Source organism: Ambystoma mexicanum, chromosome 7q, assembly GCF_040938575.1.
Source record: "Ambystoma mexicanum isolate Mex_15411 chromosome 7q, UKY_AmexF1_1, whole genome shotgun sequence".
In the NCBI taxonomy this organism is placed as follows: Eukaryota; Metazoa; Chordata; class Amphibia; order Caudata; family Ambystomatidae; genus Ambystoma; species Ambystoma mexicanum.
This window is the reverse complement of record NC_090941.1, coordinates 1,102,399,462-1,102,417,954: the sequence shown is the minus strand read 5'-3', so window position 1 is coordinate 1,102,417,954 and position 18,493 is coordinate 1,102,399,462. Positions and strand designations below refer to the sequence as shown.

The 18,493-nt window shown below is 46.3% G+C and overlaps 2 protein-coding genes across 2 annotated transcripts; one reads left to right on the top strand and one right to left on the bottom strand.

Moving 5' to 3' along the window:
* Positions 1 to 1,702: 1,702 nt before the first annotated feature.
* LOC138528649 (3-hydroxyisobutyryl-CoA hydrolase, mitochondrial-like) lies at positions 1,703 to 3,641 on the bottom strand. The gene has a single exon (XM_069640468.1). The coding sequence runs from the start codon at positions 3,349 to 3,351 to the stop codon at positions 2,194 to 2,196; it is 1,158 nt and encodes a 385-aa protein (XP_069496569.1). The 5' UTR covers positions 3,352 to 3,641; the 3' UTR covers positions 1,703 to 2,193.
* A 458-nt stretch (positions 3,642 to 4,099) lies between these two features.
* LOC138528648 (uncharacterized) lies at positions 4,100 to 16,006 on the top strand. The gene is made up of 2 exons (XM_069640467.1): positions 4,100 to 5,667; positions 14,390 to 16,006. Exons 1-2 carry the CDS (start codon positions 4,206 to 4,208, stop codon positions 14,869 to 14,871), a joined length of 1,944 nt encoding a protein of 647 aa, XP_069496568.1. The 5' UTR covers positions 4,100 to 4,205; the 3' UTR covers positions 14,872 to 16,006.
* Positions 16,007 to 18,493: the final 2,487 nt, after the last annotated feature.

Sequence of the window (18,493 nt, the reverse complement as noted above, 5' to 3'; positions counted from 1 at the left end):
ATATTCGCAAAATCTGAAATCCGTCCCTCTCTCACCTTCCATGCTACCAAACTCTTCATCTCCTCCCTCATCTTCTCCCGCCTCTTCTACTGCTCATCCTTATTCTTTGGACTACCTACTTCTCACCTTGCCCCCCCCAAATCTATCTACCACTCTGCTGTTCGTACCCTCTGTCTCCTTACCTCCCGCTACTCCATCTCTACATCCCCCTCTTCCCTTGGCTGGCTCCCATTTCACTCCCAACTTAAATTTCACTTTCCCTGCCTTGTCTTCAAATCTCTCCATGGTCTTGCTCCCCCTTATCTCTCCTGCCTCCTCTCTTTCTACTCGCCCTCCCGTTCCCTTCGGTCTGCTGACCATTTTCTTCTCACTGTACCTCCGTCCCCCTGTGCCTCCTCCCGTTTCTGCTCCTTCCAACTCCTAGCCCCCCTGCACTGGATCTCCCTTCCTCTTGCAATCTGCTCTACCCCCACCTTCTCCTCATTCCGCACCTCCCTTAAATCTCTCCTTCTCCATTCTCCTCCTTGAAACCCCTTCCGCTTCCTGCCTCCCCCCCTCCTTTATCTTTCCCCTTGTTTATCTCCCTCCCTCCCCTGCCTCCCTTCCCTCCTTTATCTTTGCCCTTGACTATCTCCCTCCCCACTCTCACCTTTCCCCTTCCCTCCTCCTACTCATCATCACCTCTCCCTACCTCCACCCAGTCCTACTCCACCATTCTCCCTATTTCCTTCAGTTAATTGATCTTCTCACTATTTTGTTGACTGATTCATATTGTAATTTGCTTCTACCGTTATATTGTTTATGTTTTCATGTATTAAGTTGTTCAATTGTACAGCGCTTTGGTGTAAAGCGCTCTATAAATCAATAAATACAAAATCAAAATGCCACCAGAATGGGTACATATAGGATGCGCCCCTTCTGATCTCCTTTGTGGAGGCGCAGGTGGTGAGATATGATTGCTCGTTCTGTTACTTGCGTAAAAAAAAAGTTTTGAGAACATGGCCCGGCTTCTTTTTTTTTACTGTTATTTTTACAAAAAACGGCCCCTTTTGATGACGTTTTAGAAAAACTGCTTTTTAGCGCTTTTTTTTTACAGCCGCTTGTGCTGCCTTTTGCAGGATTGCAAAATCCAATAAATTGGATAGCCTGTTTCCTGTCAGGATTGCAGGAAACTTAAAACTGATATATTGTGGTGAATGGAAATAATATGCTCTCCCTAAAGAGGCATACACGCATGCTAACCCTCCCGATTTAGGTGGGAGACAACCCATTTTATTTTACAAAAATATTGCTATTTGTTACTTTCTCTGTTTTAAAATAATTCCAATCCCAATGCAACACAAAAGGAAAAAAAGAATTCTCACGTTTTCCACAAGAAATGTTCCCTCCCAAAGATGGCAAATGTTAGCATGTATGTAGATGGGGGAGGTATGAGATGTAATGTATGCCTGATAGAGAGATTGGGATCGCACAAGTACTGGGACAAGGAAAAGGGGCATACAAGTATCGTGGGTTGTGCATTTGAAAGCAAGTGTCTCATGCAATGGAACAGTGCTAACTTTTTTTCGATTGTTCATGTTATTATTCATTTAAAAAAAGGAAATGTCATACAAGTTGAAAGTGTGTAAACTATGCATGTGACTCATTTTCTCTTAGGTAACACAATAAATGTGAAAGTATTACTTTCAGTTAGTCAGGCAAGTACAAATCACTGTTTAATTGCGTACTAAATATCTACTGTATGCCACAAAAAGACAATTGAATTCCAGAATGTTGTAGAAGTGCATTAAACTGCTACTGTATTCAACTAAACAACTGTTAATGTAATTCTTGAAAAAATATTTCCTCTATGATTAACTATGCACATTTTAGTAACAGATTGACAGGTATAGCCAAAGCGCATAAAAAGAAAGCATTTGCAATGATCATGCCCATAAGAGAGAGTTTAAGAGCAATAGATGGGGATTGCCATCATCATCCCTTCCACTTGAACGATTCTATAGTGTTTGAAATGACATGTCACTTCTTCCCTGCCACTCATGATAATGTATGGCCCGAGGCTGGGAAGCATCAGGAAACTCTGTCAGAATCCTAACTTTTTTTGAGTTGCCCACAAGCAAGTTTCTTAATAGCTTCTATTCATCAATGCCGGGGGCATGTACGGAGGACAAATCACAATCATTATGTTTCAATTTACAATTTCAGATCTTTGGCTCCCAATGACTTGAAGCAACTGTCCAGATATTCTTCTGTAACTTCTTCTATCACAGCAGGCTTCCATTTCGGATTCTGGTCTTTTTCAATCAGCAGTGCTCTGACCCCTTCATAGAAGTCATGTCCCTTCATGCATGCCTGGCTGAGTCTATATTCCATTGTTAGTACATCACGCAAATTCATGGACGCACCCTCTGTGAGCTGCCTGAATGTTACCTTAAGAGATGTTGGAGACATTTTCTGAAGAATCTCAAGCTGCTTCAACGCAAAGGAAGAACCGTCATGCTTCAGGTTTTCAAAGATTTCCTCAATGCTATTTCCTGAAAACAAACTGTTTATCTTCTCGATATTCTCATCAAGAATGAATGGAGAAGCATCGCCAGATTTGCACTTTGTGTGATAAGAGTCAAGAATGGAGGCAACATCTTCTTTGGAGGGTGAAATCATCATTGTTAAATCTTTTTCCAGGGCAGGTATCTTTTCAGATTCCACAAAGTGGGTCGCGACTCCAGCGTGTTGCACATCACGCCCTTTCAATCGGAATCCTGTAAGTGCCAGGTAATAGCCGATCCTTCCTGAAAGCCTCGGCAAAAAGTAGCCACCCCCCACATCGGGAAATAAACCTATTGCTGTCTCTGGCATTGCAAAGACGGTCTTCTCTGTTGCGACTCTGAAATCTCCATGGACTGACAAACCAACACCACCTCCCATTGTGATCCCATCAATAAGAGCCACGTATGGTTTTCGGCATGTGCCAATAGCGTGGTTAAGAATATACTCTTCTCTGAAAAGGTCTTCTGTCAGACTGTGCCCGGCCTTTCCAGCATCTGTAAGCGCTCTGATATCACCGCCAGCACAAAACGCTTTCCCGCCACTTCCCTTTATAATTATAAGGCACGTTTCTGAGCTTTCCTCCCACACCTTTAACTGTGGGTAAATGTGTTGAATCATTGAGAGGTTCAAGGCATTCAACACCTTGGGTCTGTTCAATGTTATTACTCCAGCGCAGCCCTTTTTCTCCAGTAGAACTTCTGCTTCTGGTGCAGTGTGCACAGACATACCCAGATGTTGGAGCACAACCTGGAGCCTGCCAAGTTGCTTCAACCTTAGCTGTGGCCTAAGTAGCGCTGCGCTCATCGTGACTGCGAAGCTTTAAACTGCGACTTGTTTATGTGCTGCCCTTCATACACACCAACAGCGGCTCGGAACGTTTTGTAATGGTGACTGGCGACCGTGAGTTGAGGAAAGTAGACGGGGGAAACGGTGGACAACGGCGGCCGAGCTGAGAGATGTCATGTAACGGGGTTCATGAATTTGCGTTGCCTGCTTAGTGTCCTCGCGCCTCGTGCGTGAAAGCCCCGGAAGAGGAAGGCGACGCAGAGGCTCCACGCTAGCGTGCGTGACAATCATGGCAGTCGCCATATTAGAGTCAGGCCATACGTGGCCAAGGACGTTGACCCACTCCCCCGCGCCCAGTGACCCTCATACGTGACTCTGTTTTACGGCTGCGGAATCATTTACGGCCAGTGGTTTCAACTTCTGAGTTCGAATAGAGTGGTTACAGAATAACGGAACGGTTACCGCAGCACGTATTTCGTTGATGGACTGAGTCTTTTTTCTGCTATAGGAAGCAGTCTGAGGAGTAAAGAAAGAAAGTACGGCTTGCAATCCTTTGTTAACGTATCTTTATTTTTCTAAATTAAAATATAGTTTTTCACACATAAAACTATCACAACGTTTGACATAAGTGTCTTGGGATACTAGGCTGACCATTTATAAATAATGATGAAAAACCTTTGCATCAGCGGGCGGAGTGTCACGAAGATGCTGTGCCAATATGGCCGCCGCGATGGCGTGAGAGTGGCGCCCTCTGATAGGACAGCGTGGGGGTCACGTCCCCGCCTCAGTTTGGCGCGAAATAGGAGCGGCCGAGGCGGAAGTGCGGGGACTGAGCGTGTTTCGGGCGTGTCTGTGTCTTTTGCCGGGCGGTCATGGAAGAAGCCACGGCGAAGTTGGTGACGGTGAAGCACCTTTGGCGGTCGGACGACCGAGCCCCATGGGAGGTGCCGCGGGAAGTGTGCGAGGGCCGACTGCTCTCGGTGGCGGGCGCGCACGCCGCTCTCAAGGCCCTGAAGGCCCAGGGCGGGAAGCCGCCCATGCTGCCGCGGATGAGGAACACGCCGGAGGCCCTGCGGCCGAGGCCGCCTGCCATGCCGGTGCCCCGGCTGCGGCACTGCACTGAGGGCCATGGCCTTTGGGGTATCCTGAGCGACGGCGGCTTCTGGGGGGGCGACCGGCGCGTGATGCTGCAGGGCGCGCCGCGGGTGGTGCAGCTCTCCTGCTGGAGCCCGCACCCCGAGTGCCTGAGCGGCGCTGCCGAGCCTCTCCTGCAGGGCCTGAAGGAGGGGCTGGCATCGGCCGGCGTCCCGGCCGAGGACATCGGCCAACTCCCGGAGGATGAGCTGCGGGCCATGCTCACCAACGCCCCCTCGTGCAGCAGCGGGTCCCGGGACGGCAGCTTCCAGCTGAGCCTGGGCCTGTGGGAGCTGCTGGACGCCTACGGGGCGCAGTTCTGCGAGGGCGCCGAGCCCGAGCTGCGGGTGCTCGCCACGGACCTCTACAAGCAGGAGATTGCCCACTGCCTCGTGGTGCACGGCCCCAAGCACGCGGCCGAGTTCGGACATTTGCCTCGGGTACCCAGGGAGGGAGAGGAAGGGGCTGAGGCTGCGGATCAGACAGCCCCCGCTAGCGACGGGGGGCCCGGCACGCTGGTGGGAGAGCAGGCCGGCGTGGAGGAGAACGGTACACCGGCAGAGGAGGCTGCTGGCCAGGAAAGCGGGGATTGCCCCACCGCCGGGGCAGCCCACAGTGAAGCAGAGGGACTCGAGGTTTCCAATGCAGACGGCGAGGCCTCCATTAAACAAGACGAGGGGGGAGTGTCGCAAGCCGGGGGCGAGACCCCGAATGCACAACCGGGGGAGCAGAGCCCGGACGCCCAGGTGCCAGGGACTGAGGGCAGCGGGGAGGGTGGGTCTCCTGAAACGGCAGACGGCCCCAAAGAGAACGGCGGCGAGGAGCTTGCGCCGGCCGCGGCCCCGCTGGAGGCTGGGGCAGTAGTCGCTCTGAAGCCGGAGTGGGGCGACCCGCTGGGCCCGGTCTATTGGTCCCGGGCCGGCGAGCTCTGCTGGCGCCCGGAGTCCATGTGTGACGCGCTCACCTGGCGGCTGAGCGAGGAGAAGCTGCTGCAGAAGGACACGCGGATCACGCCCGCCATCTGGAACAGCCTGGTGATCGCCTTCCACATGCCGGGCAGGAACGCGCTGCTGAAAGTGGACCGGGAGCGGCTGAGGGCTGTGCTGGAGGCGTGCGGCCCCCTGTATCCGTACAAGCACCGGGTGCGCAGCGCACGGGAGGCTGCCAAGGAGAAGACCCCCCAGAAGCGCGTCAAGAAGGGTGAGTGGCCGAACCCAGAGCAGCTCCTAGGCAATGGTTTCTGATGCCCCCCGCGCGCACTTTCTTGCTCTCCAGGAGCCTTCCCTCTTGACTATGGCTAGTGGCATGTGCAGCCTTTTACAACCTACTTCATTACCCGAAGTTCTATCAAAAAACATAGCTAATGATAACCCGTATAGAATTGGTCGGTTTAAAGAAAATGTTTTGGTACAAATTCCATTTGGGATTAATTTCTTTCCAGAAGAGTTTGAGGTAAAGAAAATTACTGTAATGGCTAACTGAAAATGTCTCCACCGCTATTAATGTAGCTATATTTCAAATAGTTGCTGAGAAGGATGTAGGAGCCACATGGATACAAAGTTAACATACACCCAGGGGGCGAGTGCTTCAAACTATGCATATTATTAGGGGGAGTGGTGTCATCAGGTATGGAGACTGGGTAAGGGGGTGAGGCGAGTAGGGAGAATGAACGTATGGGACAGTGGGTTTGAGTGCAGACAAGGATTCGAGGGAATGAGATGGTGAATAAACGGGTACAATAGTAGGGTCACAATGTTGTGGATTGTTTTAAAATGTGTGCTTGGCATTGTAACTGTTTCTATGCGTTGTTTTTGTTACACAATAACTTTAGAACCAGAGGCTCCCGAAATAAACCACTGCATTCTAGATTCTGAGCACCACATCTGTTCTGTTTTCTAACTTCAGCAGCCATTCTTCCTCGCAAACCCACAGAATATTCCCTCTATAGTTGGATATTTTGACAAACCGTGACTCTTAAAGTACTGTCGCTCCTTGTCACTGAGACTTCCCGAACAGTCCTTGAGACTTCCTGAACAGTCCTATTTTCCACTCTAACCCATACTGTTAATTTCCACAATCTATCACAGAAGAAACATGCTAGATTTCCTGCTTTGCCAGATTCTTGGTACTCCCAACTTTGTAGGTTTGGTTAATGTTATCACATCCCAAGCATAACTAATTATGTTATTAAACCTTGTCCTTGGGTCCTTATTGCTAGCTAAATGTCCCTATCCAGAAGACGAAACTATCCCTTCTGATGTACTCTCCCTAGTCGGATGCTGGTGTATCGACTAATTGGGGAAGAAGGGGGGAGGGGAAGAATGAATACTTTCTCTAGCCTGGCTCACTGCTTTTAAAAGGCTGCACACTATGGTCAAACCATGGATTTTAATAGTGTTGCCGACCTTTCGTGTGTCTTATAAAATACGATGGAGCAGCCACAGTCTCGTGGAACTAATCCACTGAAATCGTTAACTTCTATATGTCCTATATGCCAGATTTCTCCAAGGTCATTGTGTATCTGGTAGGTTGGGATGGCAACTTAATCCAACCAATGTCGACCGGTTTCAGCGGGATTCACTATTGATCGCTTTCTTTGGGACCCATTGTAATATTGCATTTGGACATTTATCCCATTGTACAAAACATTTCATTTAATAGCTGTCTTCTAATTGCTTTAGCTGGTGCGGGCATCCTCCACAATATCTGGACATTTTCTTGTGTCCTGTTGCACATAACTTGTAGCCTGAGTAGTATTGGCTTGGCTTTGGTGTCTTCAGAAGGGTGGATGAGGCCCCCGATAGATCAGAGGTAGTTCATCTCATTTGTGGTAGTTTTCCTTGTCCACTTCTGTTATGTGACAACTTCGTATTGCTTTCAAAGTTTGCCTTCTCAGGCAGTTCGGTTGTTTCTCTCCCGTCACAACACATCTTCCGCAGTACCAGCAACACTTAAAATCCACTGTTGACTGACCCTAGTGTGCAGCCTTTTAGCATAGGAAAGCAGTGAGCCAGGCTAGGGAAGGTATCATTCATTCATTCCCCTTTTTCCCCAATTAGTCGATACACCAGCATCCGACTAGGGAGAGTACATCAGAAGGGATAGTTTTGTCTTCTGGATAGGTACACTTAGCTAGCAATAAGGACTCAAGAATAAGGTTTAATAACTTTTTAAGAAATAACGTAATTAGTTCTGCTTGGGATGTGATAACGTGAATGGGGAAGGAGACAGAACTCGAATACCCTGGGGACTTTAATTGTATTGACTAGGTTTGGTTAACACCGTGTTTCCTGGAGGTTGCAAGTCCCACTGCTGTGCTCCCACCAATACCTCAACCTTCTTCAAATCATTGGTTTGCAAACGCCAGGTTCCAACTTTTCACTCTGCAGTCGTGACCTGACAGCTACCTGAAGATGAAACTAATGGTCTGACTAGATTACTAATCTACCAACTATTATAGTTTAGTCATGGGTGCTTTAAACCCCAGTCATGGGTGGGTATGTTTCGGTAGCACGGGTTAACAGTGGGATCATTCTACTTGGACCAGTGAAGCGATGATTCCTACACTCCCTCTTCACAGAAACCTTCATCAACCCAACTGCTACTGGTCTCTTGATTTCTTCCCACCCGTAGCAGGGTCTTGGAGGGGAAGGGGGGACTAAAATCGGCCACCGTAACTGATGTAGATTTTTGGCACTCCCAGAATAACTCCCGGCTGCCAGCGGATCTGTACTCTATCTTCACTGTCCAGCTTCTTGATTCACCTTAACTGTAATTGACTTGACCTTGATTTGCCCGTAAATGTACTTGCTGTCCTGACTCAGACCTACCTGTAACCTCTGGTCGACCCACCTGTTGAACACCTATGTATGTTTATTAGTATGTTCACTGTCACTTAGTTTTCCAGCACCCAGTTACCTCAGGGTTAGGTGCGCGATACAAATAAACAAATACAAGAAAATATGGAGTGCATTGTGCCCCTTCAAACCCCTTCAACTTAGTGCCCTTTGCCTCATTGACGAGGCAGTGCTTTTGTTTAAGCTTTATCTCGGACAAACTGAGATCTTGCCCTTCAATGCATCTCACAAGGCAGAAAATGTAGTGTCACAGCAATTTGTGGCACAATTCTGTAGGTTTGTTAATTAAACCGACACGTTGGGGTCGGACCCTGTTCAATACACGCACAGCTCACACTGCATTCCTCTCGTGGCCTTCTCCACCCTTTCCACCCTTAGGAATGGGAGTTTGCGACCACCCCAAAAGACATTTTTAGCGAACTCGTCAACCTACAAGTAACATTGAGGTGTACTTCTGGACGTTGCTTTAGTGCTCGTTCCCATGCTTCACTGCATTTGTGTTGGTACACAGTAGTAACAATCCAGACGAAAGACGTGAATAGGTTATCCGCAGCATGATCATGGTCCCCCCTTGGGGAATGTGGGATGATCAGGCTGTGCAAAGTCCAGTAAACCTGTGAGGTCATAATTGGCAAGTTATTGCTCCCACACATCTCCGTTGCTAGGCTCAGGTCGGAGTTTGCCACAGTTAAGCCCCATGTGGGGGTTGTTGGTATTCATATTCTCGAGGATCATCACTGTTCACAAACCTAACAAATGCTGTCACTTGTAGTGCCTTTGCCGACCGAAGATGGCCTTTTCCAAAAGGCATTTAAGAACCACACCTTTTTACCTCTTAAATGTGAGGTGGCAAATATAGTTGCAGATTGTAGCACAAATTGGGCGTCGTGTTGGCAAAATAAAGCTCGTGTTGGCAAAATAAAGCTCAAACCAGGGAAACTATAACTTGGAAAGTCAGTGTCACACAATACAGGCAATGATGGTGCATTTGGCGGCCACATAGCTCTCAAGCAGGCATTCAAAAATCACTTTTACAGGTTGGCCCTGTACTGGCACCATCCAGCCCCCAAGGGCAAAGTCCCATTCTCGGCACACCTTCCCGTTAAGATTAATATCTGGCATTGCGGACAGATTTGAGGAGGCCCTGACCAAGTCCAAGGGGCTCTCAAAACGAGTTCACAGCATTGCACACTTCAATTTAGACTAAGTATTAACGTTAATTATGGGCCCTTTGAGAAAACCGTAAAATTAACTACCAGATAACATCACATAAGCAATCCAACTCCTAAGAGACCTTGTACCCAAAAGTCACATGAGCAACAATGTTTCTCACCAGAATGGTCTTGGCAGTTAAATTGTAGTTTACTTGTGTTATGGGTAGTTCAACTATTTTGCTGAAAATAAATGCTTTCTTGCATTACATGGGAAGGGGACAAATGCACTGCATTTACTTACCCCCAAACAACTCCTACTTTCACACAACTGGATAGTCAGGGGGCTTGTTCTTCAACCGTTGGCCCCAGTGAGCGGTGCCCATGAGTTGTGGCTGGTCTTTAGATTGGGTGCAGCAGCAAGATGCAACCCGTCGAAGAAATGCTGAGGCACAACTCTTCAGAGTAAGCGTTCCAGCGACGGTCTCAGCACACAGGCGACACCCGCCAGTCACAGGCGCTGCTCCAGGGCATGATTCCTTGAAGCTGGGATTTGTGGAGAAGGTGACTTGTGACACGAGCTGGTGGCCACCTAAGTTCCTGTCTTGAACACAGAACGGCACTGCATCTGGTATGGTAGCCTATGAGAGTGCTGGTCTGCCCACAGGGCAGTCTAGGGACACTTTCAAAGGGTCAGATGGGCCGGATCCTCAAGTAGGCGTTCAGACTAGTTGGTTCCACCCTTTCCCCACACCTAGATTTTCTGGCGCCAAGTATGTGGCGTGTGACTAGACGGCCACACACAAAGGCATCACTAGTCTTCCGGCTTCTTCATTGGTGATGTCACTTCCTGCAGTGAAGCGAAGGAGGTGATGTGTCTGGATAGACTTCTGTTGTATCTTGAATGCAATAATGTGTCTGTAAGCAAGCTAGGTCCTTTTTTGATGGAGGTATCGGTTTGATGGTGAATTAATGGTTGGTGTTTTTGGTGTTTAGTTGGTATGCCTTGGACATGGTTTGGTCCAATGTAGTCCCACGTTTTTGGGGTTATGCTATTTGGCAAGTGAAGTCACCCAGGGTTGGGGGCATAGGTTTGTGCTTGGGTGTGGGAGACCTGTGGCCAGGGGTGGCAGTCCTGGCGGAAGGAGTTTAATAGTTTGAGGGATTTGAATGTAGGTTTGTTTTTCATTGTCCACGTGTGGCAAGGTTTGTGCTTGGTGGTGGCAGCACTGAGACCCTGGTGTGGCGGGCCAGGGTAGACTGGGTATGGTTTAGTTAGGAGTGTTAGTCTTGGTATGGAAGTGGGTGTCATCTATTTTGTTTGTTTTTAAGGAGGGAGATTGTGTTGTATCTTGAATGCTATAGTGTGTGTGTAAGCAAGATAGGTCCTTTAGAATGCTTGGTGGAGCCTGAAGTGTTGGAGGTATGGGAGTTCCACAGTGACATTGGGACTTGGAGTATGGCAGGGAACCAGGACAGATGCTTGTAACCTTCTCCTACCTTTTATGACCATGTCTGTACTCACATGGGTCAGCCTAGTTCCTAATCCATGTTATCACTGATCCAGGCACATCTTGCAGGAGGCAAGACATTAAAAAGTGCAGATAACAAAGAATAAGGCTGAGACATAACGGGCAATAATCCGTCTAGTCTACATATTGTTTGATAGTCAGATCAGCAAAAGTGTATATACATGAAACACAAGGCACTAGAGACTTGGTTTGTGGTTAGTAGGGTGGTATCACGTCTGCAGTCCTGGGACTGACTGACTTCTGGTTTTGTTGAACGGAGAAATGGCTTCCTTCTGTCCAGCTGAACCAGTGTTTTGTTGCTTTCATTGACTGGTTTATTGAAGTCTGCTTACTCGCTTGCCCTGTGTGTTGGGATGATTCATGCAATGTCTATCCCTCCTTGCTGATGTTCTTAACCTTCATTCTGAAATCGTTGGTGATGTCAAATGGACCGGGTGTAGGAATTTTGGCTGACTGGTAGCTTGCAACTTGACATTTTAACACCATCTTTAAGCCCTTTTCTTTAGCGTTTACACGTTTTCATTATTTCCCTTGTGTGATGTAGATCAGAGTTATGCAAGTGTTTATATGTGCAGCAATGCAACTCTAAATAGAACAGCTTTCTAGGGGGAAGTTCCTTATTTTAAGCTATTGCTTTACGTTTTCAGGTCGTGTTGCTCCTGGTGTCGGAGCTTGAATATTACGTTAAATTGTATCATTGCATAAGGACATGGTTGTCGTTGTTTTAGAACTAGCATTGTTTTCCTAGACTCGTGACCTGCACTCAACCAAGCAACGAACCCTTTTCTTGCAACGGCAATTATGCATTTTTTAAAAAAAATCTGGGTTCTCCTTGTTCATTTTACACGTTGAGGTTTTTTAAAGTTTTCACGATTATGCCCGTGCTTAGATCAGTTCTTGGTTAGGTTGATCAGACCTGAGATTTTTGATAACAAACCAAATTGGTCGTGCATTACATTGTCATAATTTGTTAGTGCTTTGTATTTAACAAAAGCAATCCATGAAGTCTGGTCCTACTGCTTGGTTAAACATGTGGGCTCACTAGAGGCGGCTGGCTTTGTATATTTATAGGATGTCAGTGGCGGGTGAAGCATATCTGGTTAGTTAGTAGCTTCACATGTTTTACCCCTGTTAAACTATACTTTCTAGCTTCTTGGCATCGTGTTGTGCCACGATTTAGAAACCCTATAATATAACATCTTTGCTATAGTAGTGGAGTCTTGGAATACCAAAGCAAATTCAGCAGCACTTCCGCCCCCAAAACAAAATTCCTTATTTTAGGAAACTATTGGGAAAAGGAAATTGTGTGTACATTTTATGCTCGTTTTTAAAGATCACATTTTTCTTTGTCCATTGCCATAGAATGTAATGCTGGTCCTACTGCGCAAATTACGTTCCCAGCGCTAGAATATATATTTCTTCTTCGTTCCTGGCGGGTTATTCCAAAATGGACCACTTAATATGCTTCTATTTTACTTTCTGAATAATTTGGGCAACAGTGAGAAAAGGCAACAATGATGGTTCTTGGCTGCTACGTAACATGAACTCTGTCCTGTTCATTGCGCCAAGGGTTGGGTTTCAGGTGGTGCAACTTTGTGGTGGTCTGCATTCTGTTGAGCATCATGTAAGGCAAAACTATGTACTGAACAGTTTTATAACAATATACATGATTTGTGAATACACTGGCATTATCCATTTGTTAAGTATAGATGGTTATTGATGACTCTTCCTTGTAGCACCACAGACCACGCAATGATATACTATTCCAACGGGCTGTTAAGGTTTTTCAGAACTTATCTGGTGGCTTCCCCTCCAGTCTAACAAAGCTCTTAATGATGGGATACCATGGCCGGGCTGCCAGAGGTAGGCTTGGCGTAAAGTATGGTTAACTGCCGAGTAACACATACTGGCAAGTACAAACACTAAACCATACATTGCATATATGAGGACATGATGTGCATGCAGAGAACTGAAGGGCAAGGGAATTAAGGCCCTGCTAGTTGCTTGCAACTTTACTTTCTCCCCTTCTATACATGTGAACAGTTGCTTCACCTAAAATGGGTGGCACAGCACTGTATGAACACAGTAAATCAGTCACTATGGATCCCAGAGGGTTAAAGTAGACCGTTTGGGCTTTTGTGTAGGCATGGCAAAGGCACTGCCATGGTGATATTAACCGGCTATTGATGGTTGGCTTTTAAGTGGCACTAACCAGGCGTGGATTGGTCATAGGAACTCTGGAGATTTCCCGCTAGGCCTATACCCTGAGCAGGGGTGGACTGGCCTATAGGGAACGCTGGAGATTTCCTGGTAGGCTTATGTACCCTGCAGGGTGGACATGCCGTTAGGGAGCTCTGGAGATTTTCTGGTAGACCGCTGCACCCTGGGTCGGGGGTGGACTGGCCTATCGGGAGCTGAGATTTCCCGGTACACCTGTGTACTCTGGACCTCTTTTGTGGGAACCTATTTTATTTCCATTTTCTCATGAGTGGTTTGAGATTACTGAATGTGTAATATCGGGCCACTTTGAACAATAGTTCGTTTTTTTTTGTTGCTTCCACCCAGGGTGCTAACATCGCACATATCCCCCACGTGTGTCTTCTTTCAAATGTGCGCAGGCTGAAATACTGCATTGCATCTTCCTTTCACGTCGATTCCCCTACAACTCACTTTATTTTTTCACTGTGGGTTCTCCGCTCTGTCCTAATTTCAGTACGTAAATAAAATACTTAACCTCCACCTGGACACTTTACTCCACTGCAGAAGGATTATTCTTATTTGTTTCAGTTACAGGATTTCACTACAGTGTCACTTTGGGTTTAAGGTCTCTTCCACGATATGGTCTAATGCGAAGTTTTAAATCCTTACTCTTTTCTGGGTGTTAATCTTGCGTCAAATTATAATTTCCATGTGTACTTCTAGTTCACCCCCACCCCTTTGTTAAATTCACATTATTTTATCCAGTTGCATATTTTTTTTCATTTTTCTAGTTGGCCTGTTTTCTTGTAAAGTTGGAAGTGATCTTTTCTGCTGGGATCTGTCTGGTAATCTGTCTTTAGATCATAAAACCGGCCTTCTCTGTCGAGAAGACTTAAACTACCCCCTGTCAACATCAGACTTGCCCCATCACTTCTACAGTTCCTATTCAGATAATGGCTCTTCCTTACCATAAGTACCCTAATATTACATTAAACCCTCTTGTTAGTTCCCACACCTAGCTTTCTTTTACAGTCACTCGTAAATTTCCACAGCGTTGGCTCTGGTTACATTCCATGTTTACTGGGTTTCCTAAACCCGACATTGCTGTCATTTTTGCGTTTAATTTAAATGTCATTGGTCATTATTACATTTGTGGGTAACTGATGTTTTTTTTTTTCTTCAGATGCGACTCCTGTTGAGACACCGGCAACATCTGTTAACGCAAAGGGAGTTGAGGTGCTTGAGAAGGGTATTACTGGCGTTGTTAAATGGTTTAACGTCCATGATGGATATGGGTTCATCAAAAGGAAGGACAATAATAAAGATGTGTTTGTCCACCATACCGCTGTGGAAAAGAACAACCCTAGGAAGGCGTATCGCAGCTTGGGCACTGGCGAAGAGGTGCTTTTTGACTTGGTGAAAGGCAAAAAGGGCTCACAGGCGGCACATGTCACCGGCCCTGGTGGTGTTGCAGTTCAAGGAAGCAAGTATGCACCAGACCGCAAACGTTATAGGTACCCGCCAAATTACAGAACGCAAAATTACCGCAACACCCAGCAGAACAATGCACCTGTAGCCAGCTACATCGAGTATTCTGGGAATCGTGGTACTGGAAGGCCGCGCCGGCCTTTTAGGCAAAATCAGTATCAGGCATACTGGCATTAAATCCACTGCGCGGCGGCCACTGAGGCCAAGTAATGTCTCACAGGACCACTTCACCTGATGCAGAGTCCTCTAAATGCATGGAGAGGCCGAGGAAGGATCTGCCCAAACACTTCATTTATTGGTTGATTCAGAACTGCCTTAATTTTTTTAAACTTTTTTTTTTTACCAGCTGATGAACATGAACAATCTTAATCTCCTCTACAGCCTGGTTTTTGTAATGTTGCCACACAATGAATGGCTGCTCATTCAGTTTTCCTATGTTAATCTCTCCCACTTCCCGTCCTGATTTTTATACGTAGGGTATCGATACTTTTTGACAACATTGAAAATCCATGAAGTGCCTTGTGTGCTTGTGCCATGCAAACCTGTGCTGCTTGATTTCAGGAGTATGCAAACTGATTCCAAAGTACCACTCTGGCCATTCCAAGGCAATGCATGTGAAATTTGGGTTAGTCTGTGTGGGCTGTGGTGGGGGGGGTGGGGGGGGGGGAGCCCCTTTGTTGTTTTACTTAGCTCCACAAAGTGGGGCATGATATGAACCGCTGTCTTGGGTACCTGTGGCAAATCGCCCAACATTCGTTAATGTAAAAATTCCCCCTTCCAACTCTGTGCTGTTGGCAAATAACTACACTGTAAAAGTTGAGCTCAAGTAATCCTTGGACCAGTCCAGTGTTAGACGTGTCTCCACACCAAGCAGTTTAAAAAAGTGTACTCCTGTGAAAAGCTTGCGCTAAAGACCATGGCGATTGCTGCTCTTTGCCCTCAGGTGCTACGATGAGCAACAGGAGAATCTGCACCCTGTCGGTGGGCTTTTCAACAAGGGTGTACTTATTCCTGGTTTCCATTTAAATGTGCTCTTATAATTTGGTATGGTTTAGAGCAGATTGAATAAAAATGATTTTCTCAACTGGAGATTTTCTAGCACTTTGGTGAGAATACATGTAGTTACACAGCCTCCAGAGCTGAGATTCCTAACCCCCCCCCCCTTTCATCTTGATTCTCCTTGCTACTTCATACCATCAGTATAAACACTTTGATCACACTTGTAATTACTAGTTATATTTTCAATTGTTTACTTTTTCTCCCTTAAAAAAAAGAATTGCGCGCAATAAAATGTATAACAATTTTTATTAAATCCACTCTAATCCTTTTGTCTTAAATGGAACATTGACTCATGTGAGCTGTCAGCTGACTTCTGCAAATTGCACACTCCTTTACTTGATGGGAACTGCCTGGCAGGCTAGATTGCCTTTGCTCTCGCTCAGTGCCCCCCGCCATTTTGGACACTAGCTTCTAAATCCACTTCCTTAGAACGGACCATTTGGAGCCATTAATGCTAGTCTGACTTAGTTTTTACTACATTATCTGTTGGGGGTGTGGTGCTACTGGCATAATGTGGTCTGGTTATTTTGAATGTTTTAATGTGCCTGACATTGCGTTTTTGTTGGTGCCTTATGTGGAACCAACAAATGAGGATTGGCAGGGGATTGCATGGCAGGTAAGTGTTAATGGCAGTATTCCAAATAAGAATTTTAAGGTAAGTGTTTCACTCCCAAATTGGGGTGAAGGATTCTTTAGGGCTTTACTTCATCGTCATTCCTTTGAATGAAGATCAACATTATCCATGGGGGGGGGGATTGGGTACTGCTGCTAACCGACCCTACTAAAAAACTCCTTCTGCATACACCTAAACTCTGACCTAAACACAACCATACCTCTACAGAACAAACTGCACAAAGTTCACTACAACAAAATAAATCACACATAGCCTTACCCAGCAGCACATGGCTGCTACCAACTGAAAAACACACCTATGCTCAGCAAATGGTGTGAACTGAAGCTGCCAACAGCACATCAGTGTGCTTGCACCCCCCCATGCTTTACACAGCACCAAGAAACCACGCAGGTTAGAACCCTTAACATAAGTGTCATCAATGACCTCAAACCATATCAGTTTACGAAGCCTATTGGAATTGGTGGGTTTGGCTATGCACAGATTCCATAGGGGTTAAACACTTCATTGGGTTATACAGATATGATGCCACCTGGAACCAACCCTATATTGATTATACATCACAACAGTGGTGGGCTTGCAATACATGATGGGCGGCATGACACTAGGGCTCTCTAACCAACCTTGCTACTTGACAGGTTGTCAAGATATGAGCCAGGTGTAGAGTAGGGGAGAGGCCCATGGACTGGTACAGTCCCTTCTTTCTGCACTTGAGCCACCCGCTGGCTGCTCTTGGCAGTTAACTGCGCTTCCGCCTCCCCTGGTGCTTTCCACCTTCCCTCTTCCCTGCACGTGCGCAATATGTATGACACAAGGCCTTTCAAGATTGTATTCCCCCCTCCCCCTCTGTCTTGTTGTACCTAGAAACACTTGTGTACAAGCAATTTATAAATGCCACATCAGGTTTGTCCTTGTGTGGAACCTGTGCGGAGGGGACTTTATCACCTTAACCCGAACAGGTACACCACTTAAGTGAGTGCATGTTTGTACGTAAAGCAAATTTATTGTGCAATTGTCTGGGGTGGGTGTAGCTAGATCACTTGAGCCATTAACCCAAGTCTCACTGAACCACATAAGTTGCAAGGCATAAAATGAGCAGTGTCGCGGAGCAATTTGCTATGCAATTCTGTAGGTTTGCTAATTAAATTGGCACTTGTGTAGCAAAGTTAGCTATTTAAGTTACCCCGTTTAATGAATGCACAGCTCATGGTGCGTTCCTCTTGCCTTCAGAGCTCTCTTCCACCCTCTCTGTTCACTACAAGTTCAAACGGGGCTAATGGAGAGAGTGTGCAGCAGTAATCACCCCCTTTACTCATGTGGCAAAAGGCCTTTGTGGGAGTGCTGCACACATTAAACCAGCAATAATCTGGATAATACTGTTAAGTTAACTGTATCCTGTCTGCCAAAGTGTTAGTTATTTTTCTTTTTAAAGGGCTTTCAATTCATTTTGTAAAAATGTAATGGGTTACATAATGCATAATTACAGTATTGCTACTGTAAAACACTGCATTGTCTCCATGCTTTACAGTGAAGTGTGTATAAATCTTGGTGTCAACTAGATTTCATTTTGATGGGGAAGATGCATCATATTGAGGAGTGGACACTTTTGAAAATGTACATGACCACGGGGCCAAATGCTTTGATGGCAAACCTAGTCCTGGGGCCTGCTCGGTACATACAAGTTGCAACTGGTGCTCAACCCATGAGCTGATCCCTTACTCCTTGACATTCTATCTTACCATGTTGGTTTATACCCGCTACCCTGAAAGGTGAGATGGCTGAAAAGTACAATATTCTGCTTAGTTTGCCCAGTTCTCTGCCTGCTACACCATCCACTCTGCTTAGTCTTTTACATAATGAATACACAAAGCTAACTTGATATTTAAAGTAGCGATCAATAGTTCATCCAGTCTACGTCTACAGACCTACTGCAAAACTGTACACTTTAGTTGGCCTCCAGATCTCACTTTGCACTGATTACGATTGCATGATATATTTGCACCTGCAGTAGAGGGCTGCCAAACTGTTTTCAGAGCCTTTTTATCATATCTATTTGTGTCGATTCATATGCATGTATCGTTTTTACAGACACTCAGCCAGGGCTCGCAA